Raw genomic sequence first — 7,688 nt, forward strand, 5'->3', positions numbered from 1 at the left:
ATCTTCTAAGAAGTAAAAACCAATCTGTGTAGTTTATTTATTTAATTTGTATAATTTATTCATTTAAAAAGAAACAAAATATGTATAATTTTCTTTTAATTGTTTACTCGTAAAAATAATAAAATTAATGTAATAGAAAAGTAAATGTGTTTTCGCTATTAATAAAAAAAAAATAGTCATGTGTTTCCTATGTGATACATGGCTGATGAAAATTTCTTAATTGCAAACTAGATTTCTCCCATTAAATAATGAACTGAGATTTAAAGTCTTTAACGGCAAAATGTGAGAAACAGAAAAGATGTTTGAAGGAGATATATATACAGAAACTGTAAAAAGAAAACACCTAAATTAAATTTTGATGATATGTATGAAGGCGTAACAGCAGAATAGAAATGACATGAATTCTATAGATCTCAGTGAATTTGGTCGTCATCGGAGGGCGGAGAAGGATCAAGCCTTGCGGCATCCTTAGCCCACTCGATGAGTTTCTGAACTTGAGTCTCTTCGTCGTCTTCGCTATCTTCTTCATCTTTGCAATAATTGGAATCGGAATTGAAATTGAAATTGGAATTGGATGATTTGGCCTTGAGAGCATCAAATCTGGCAGTGAGATCTTGATTTTGTTGTTCTTGTTGTTTGGGGTTAGGTTTGGTTTTCATTTTGAGAGCTTGGAATCGACGTTCCAGATCAAGATCCAGATCTAGACCCGTAGCCGTACCCGGATCCAGATTTAGAGTAGAAGAAGAAGCACGGGCGATGTGGGCTTGGGAGAGATTCAACAGAATCTGATCTTGCGCTGCCTGCAACATTTCTTCAACTTCATCTTCTATCTTCGTCTTCGTCTTATTCTCCTTCTTGTTACCCTTGTTGCTGCTTCCTTTCATCTTTTTGCGTTACACTTCACTCAAATCCCTTGCTACATCCCAATATATCTCTAATTTTTTTATTTGTTATTTCGTATTATAAGCCGAGTAATTTCTTATGTTAAAAAAATAAATTCAGAATATTGTTAAGTAAACCATAAGAAGATATATTTACTTTTTAAATGTAAACTTTCTTCTTTTAGTAACATAATTATTTGTTTTAATCATAACCTAAAATAGTCTTTTTAATCTCATTATTTATTTCACATTCGTAATAATAAAAACTTCTAAAAAATCTTTTAAATTTTAAAACTCATGTGTGATCACTTCTCATCAACTAAAATTCATAAATACATTTTTATGGTATTAACCGATGTATAATAAGCGTAATCTATAGAACTAATTGAATTTTAAAGGATTAAGATTGTCTTTGGATATGGTAATTTAGTGTTTACACAAATGAAAAAGTGTATGTCAGACTATATTTAGATTTGTTGATTTCAAAGCGCCATTTACGATTGAGTATGAGTCTTTGTAATTATCGAAGTGAGAAGATCCTCAGGAAAAGTCACAACATTGTTTTAAATTTACTTATATAACCCCTCACAATTTAACATTTTCATGCATTCTCTACTTGTTTTTGAATTGGGTCGAGTTTTCTGAAGAAGAAAAGTGATGAAGATGAAGTTGAATAATCAATTATCTAGGAAATGAATCAATTATGGGAGTTGAAAAAATGCATAATGACTAAGGTGAATCGATTTGCCTCTCACATGAAAACCAAAATATAGATTATACATTTTGTTCAAAATCACATAATTAATTCGACTATACGCGAAGAATTAGTTCTCCCCCTTTTTTTACGTGCTCCCAAGATCACCTATTTGCAATGCGGGTGACTTGGTGGTATTCCTAGTCTCATGCTCATGGTGGAGTCTCTGATAGTGTGGCATGATGGTGCCTTGTTGGTGTTCTCCATGACTATCATAGAGTACTACCAATGAAGATGGGATCTAATAGGAGCATGAGTATTTTTTTTTTTTCTTATATAAGGATATGAGATAATAATATGGATGAATTTGTGATGAGAAATTGAATTGGGGTTTAGGGATGATAGAGTTTTTGCAGATGCGAGGAAATCTAGGTGTTTCCAGGTTCTTAATGCGCCGCCCGACGGTATCCAATATGCAGCCAAGCGATACCGAGCTGCCAGCAGTGATTTGGCGTGCTTAGTGGGTTGGCGTGCTCAGTGAGAAACAAATTAAAGCTACAGGCGTTGTGAATGACTATTAGTATAAAATTGAGGGTGATTGTATGATGTAACAACTATAAAATGGAATTGTGTTGATCTTTGAACCATATTTAAGGAGTCATAGGGAAGCTTGAAATGAGTATCACAGTAGGTTAGAATTGTATGGGTTCTTGTATGTCTAGATTGCTGGTATGAGATTTGTGCCTAGTTGGAGTGTTTGTTATTTATATGCTTAAAGTGACATATTAGTATTGAGCAGACTGTGTGTGGATTGATGTTGAGTGTCCTTACTAATCTATATGTCGGGATTTTGTGATATGAAAGTAGTGTTCTTGTAAAGAGGTGAGGTAATGGTATTATTGGAATACCGGTTGTAGTGCAGCATGCATAAGCAGGGGATTGATCCTTGTGTGCTTAAACTCCAAATGTAAATGTATGAGTACTTGCCTTGGTTGATGTCTCTTAATGTGATGATTTGATGACTGTAGTATTGGAAATGCTTGAATTTGGTGATCTGGATGTAAGACTAAGTGATTGGATGTGTTGGAAAACCCTTGGAAATGCCTAAACCAGTAGAAGACTGGTTTTACTAGTGTGGCGTCTGGCGGTAGGAGAAGCTCCGCCAGGCGATGAGCCACGAATAGGAGAATCACTGGGTGAGTGGCACCTAGCGGTGTCCCTCTACCGCCAGGCGATCTGGAGCTTGTTCGCCTAGCGGCGCTTGGGAAGCGCCAGGCGAAAGCGTAGGGGCAGGGATCCTTTGCAGATGAACTTGCATGGACGTTTTCTTTTTTTTGATAGCTTGGTCAGGGATATGTTGGATTGGTTACGAGTAGGGAGGTTTGTAACGGAGATGTGAGATGCGTGATTGATGCAGGCGGGGAGGTTCGTTTCTATTGTACTCTTGTGTGGGGATACGAGCGGGTAGGTTCGTATGTTCCGTGCTCACACTTGAGGCTACTATGAGCGGAGAGGTTCATAGTAGGTGTTCACGCATGTTGGACTACGAGCGGGCAGGTTCGTAGAGTTGGACTACGGGCGGGGAGGTCCGTAGAGTTGGACCACGAGCGGGCAGGTTCGTGGGAGCATGATAATCCCTAAGAACCAAGGTTGTGAATGTATCTTTCTCATATAGGTTATGAGATTGGGGTATAATGTTATAAAAAGGTCAATAAACTAAAAAATTGACTAAGTTAGATTGAGTGAGGGACAATTCTTATTATCTTATTGTTTGTATTATTTTTCTTTCTCAGCTCACCCTTCTTGTTTGTGTGTTTGTGTTTGGCGATGATCACGTGACTTGTTACGTGGGAGCAGATGTGACATCAGGTGAGAACGCTGATGCATAGCGACGGAGCGAGGGCTTACGATGGGAGATTTTTCCTTATATTTTATTTTCATGCATTTTGTAACAGACATTATGATGTTTTTCTCTATTATGAACCTGTAATAAAGATGGAGTAGTATGATTGGATTATCGCGAGAAAAGTTTTAAATTTTCCCGCGCTTGGGAACTTTATATAATGTTTGGATTTCCAAAAGAAATTTCATGATATATGCTTTATCTAGTAATATCCATCTGGGGTGTTACAGTTGTGGATAAGTACCTGCTGCTGCCTTCCACGTCAAATTTTTTAATTTTTTTCCTGAGAAATTTTTCCTAAAGTTTGAATATAAGTGACGGATGCAAAATCTCTAATCATCTCCTGGCAACAATGTTTGTATAGCATGCAACAAACAATTTAATTGATAAGAGAATGTCCACATATTGTTAAATAAAAAATAGAAAGTGTAAAACATAGCTTTTACTAGCCTGACATGAAAGTGATGGAGGAACATATATTGGGACCACCATATCTCCCTTTCAGAAAGCACTCATTCAAACCAATTATTGGCTGTCAAAAAATGAAATTATCTTTGCAGGCTTTCAAACACATATAAAATCTCATGAAATATGTTTTCCCTTCAATTGTATCAACCTTAACCTTTGCAATTGACCTTGGATCTGATATAATAATCTCATGGACATATTCATATATTCTTTTAAATTGATCTTTAAAATAACCTTCAACTTGGTCATTGGCCAATGTCCTTGCTCTACGTGTCATTGACTTACTCACATTCACATTCCAGTTCCTTGCTATTTTATTATGAATATCCACAGCCTTTGTACTTGGATTATCTCTTATTGTGTTCTTCAATATATATGTAATTTATGACAATTTGTTTTTTTACACTCTCACCAAATATGAAGAAGATATAGGGAGAATCTAATTAACCATAATGTAGAGCAAAAGAAATAACTTATATAACTCTTAAGTTTCGGCATCTAAACATACTAAAGTTGAAAGGGATAAAAAATAAAAATGTATGTGTAAAAAACTATAAAAGTTAACATATTAACCCTAACATCCAAAAAATAACAAAAGCAACAATCTTCATATATTCTTAAAAATTATGTGTTTCATTAACAGTATGAAAAATTACAATCATAGTGCATCCTACTTAAATTAAACTACTTAATGTTTATAGAGACATTAACTAAAAAGTTGATTTTTTTTTTCTAAAACAAACACCTATTAGTCAAGCGTCAACACAAGCCATATAAATTTAACTCCAATGGTTAAACCATTTTAGAGATGGTAGCTAAAATTCACAAGTAACTTTAAAGGCTTTCAAGTTCTGTGTTGTTTGTAGTTATACAATAATTTGGTAAAAGTAATACCAACAATTACAAAGATGAAACAAATGGTGATAGACCAAAATGCTACGCATATCAAGAAGCTTGGCCTATAGTACGTAACAAAACTTAGTTCCTTCACATCATAAAACATCCATTTGCTTTGAAGTTTAACTCTATGCATAAAAAGAGTAGAATTTGTAAACATGCGGATTACCTAAAATATGAATAAAGGCATAACTCAAATTATACAACATGAAATGTTGTTAATATCACTAGAAATGTGGGTACCACCTATAATATATATATATATATATATATATATATATATATATATATATATATATATATATATATATATATATATATATTAATTTGAAAATTTCATAATAATTTAAAAATAAAAGGATTAAACACAACAATGAACATCAATATTAAGTGGCACAAAAACATACACCATGAGTTTATTACCCTAGAATAAATTATTTTTCCAATCCATTAAGTACTTGAAGAATAAAGCAAAAATTACAAACATGTTTGTTAAATGCAATTGAGGAATGCAAAATACAAAATACAAAATACAAAAATTTTCTCTCAAAATATAAAAAGAAAACTTCAGAAAAATTGACTTTCAAAATCGAAAAATAAGTATAACCACAAATTATAAATTAGTTCTATCTATTGAGTAATGTAGATTATGTCTTGTGTAGAGTAATGGGATCTTGTGTATCACATGATTGTAATCAAACATCCTTCACCAAAAAGGCCACATTTTCCAAAATGGAAAAATAGAAATTAACATTGCAACGGGTGAAGCAAAAGGAATAGGGTTTAGAAATTAAAGATATTTTCTTATCGGTAGATAAAATACATACATCTCCTTGCTATTGCTACTTCAGAGTTAGAGGATGCAAACCCTTTCATCGTTGTTGTTGCGATTTTGGGATAAGCATAAACAAAAACACATTCTTTCAAAAGAAAAAACATATGAAAAGTAAATCAGATGATAGATTTTAGGCTCATACCAAGGTAAAAAAGGAGAAGATACGAAGAAAATAATGAGGGGTTAACGCACTAATGAAAATAACTTCTTTCAAAATAAATGAAGATACCAAAATCAAATTAGGTTCAAGAATACCTAACCTTCAAGTTTATGGTCTATGAATAAGGAGTAGTAGAAGAAACTTTGAAGAAGAAGAATAAACTTTGAAGCTGAAGAGAAACTTATGAAGAGGAATAAGGAGCCGAAAATTACATCCATCATATCAATCAATTTGTGACTTTTCATCAACCATAGTAACTTAAACACAAAATGGAAGAGAAGCGTGAATGACAAAAATACAAAAATAGCACTGCATAGAATGAGATAAGAAGATAAAGATGAGGATATAATAGTCAATTGGCCAGAAAATAATAAAATGACGAAAAAACTTAAATTTAGGACAAGTGTCAAATAATTAAAATGGTTAATTATGTAATTGACCTAATGCTGTATTTTCTTATTGATATGGTAGATGTTAGAAGAAGTTGGAACATTTTCCACAAAATATACTCTAATAGTTATTTATTTCATTTGATATTAATGGTTGAACGTATGTTATTAATGAAAAATATTAAATGATGTTAAAATTAAAATATCATATACCGGATACCCACATTAGTTTAGTATTCACATCTCTATTTTTAATTTTACATTTTAATAAAATCGTTTTTTAAATTAAAATAATTTTACTATTTTTATCTTTTAAGTAACAATTTTGTTAGATTTATCTATTTTATTCATTTATTTTTAAATTTATTATTTTTAAACCAAAATAAGTATTTTTAATAAACAAATATCTACGAAATAAATAAAAAATATTTATAATAAGTTAAAAAATTATTTATCTATACTTATATATACGTAGGAGATATACCATTTCGGTGTCCACATTTTTATTTTTAATTTTACCCTTTAATAAAATTGTTTCTTTTAATTCAAAATAATTATTTTACTATTTTTATCTTTTAAGAAAATGCTTTGTTAGATTTATCTCTTCCATTCATTTAATTTATTTAAAATTAATTACTTTTACAATAAAAAAATATCTTTAATAAAAAAAATTATCTACAAAATAATTATATTTATAATAAAAAATATATTTATATTTACTTTTAAAATTACAAAAAAAAAAATGTTTTCACTGATAAAAAAATATTATTCCAATATTCGTAAGATTAGTAATTGTATTTCCATAATAATAGAAATGTTAAAATATGTCTTTGGTCCTCATTTTCATAAGTAAAATATTGATTTTGGAAAATTTGATGCAATAAGTTTTTTTTTTTCGTTAGTACTGTACTAACGACATTGAAGAGATGTCACATGTCAGTTTGTGATTTTTTTAATTTTTTTAAAAAAGTTAAAAATTTGCCACATATTAAGCTGATGTCGTGTCATGTGACAGTAATAGTATGAGCTAGCAATGGACGATGTGACGTGTCATTGTCACACCATGTGTTATTTCCTCATTCTTAATTTGGTCATTGTGTTTTATTTTGTCTCAATCTAGTTCTAATTTTTGTAAAAATCGAGCAATTTTTTCCATCTATAATTGATACCAAATTTATTTTTTATATAAATGGTATACAAATACTTTGATTAAAGTTGATATTTTTATTAAATATTTTTAAATTAATATTTTACATTAAACTTTATTTAAAATTGTTTAAATTTGTATTGATATTTTATTACATCATACGTAGTATTGTTTTTTTATTTGAATTTATATTTCAAATAATTGTATAATTTTAAAATGTGAAAAGTTCAATAATGTCTATACAAATATTTGAGTTGGTGTAAAAATAATATTTGTATAAATTTAAAAATGAAATTTTAAAATAATTTTAAACA

At 30.6% G+C, this 7,688-nt stretch overlaps 1 protein-coding gene across 1 annotated transcript; it reads right to left on the bottom strand.

Annotated features, from left to right (window-relative positions):
- Positions 1-283: 283 nt before the first annotated feature.
- Positions 284-937, bottom strand: LOC114173145 (uncharacterized). The gene has a single exon (XM_028057387.2). It carries the CDS (start codon positions 882-884, stop codon positions 414-416), a length of 471 nt encoding a protein of 156 aa, XP_027913188.1. The 5' UTR covers positions 885-937; the 3' UTR covers positions 284-413.
- Between the last annotated feature and the right edge of the window lie 6,751 nt (positions 938-7,688).

This window comes from Vigna unguiculata, chromosome 2 (genome assembly GCF_037176805.1).
Source record: "Vigna unguiculata cultivar grain cowpea cultivar isolate G323 ecotype 2 chromosome 2, ASM3717680v1, whole genome shotgun sequence".
Lineage (NCBI taxonomy): Eukaryota > Viridiplantae > Streptophyta > Magnoliopsida > Fabales > Fabaceae > Vigna > Vigna unguiculata.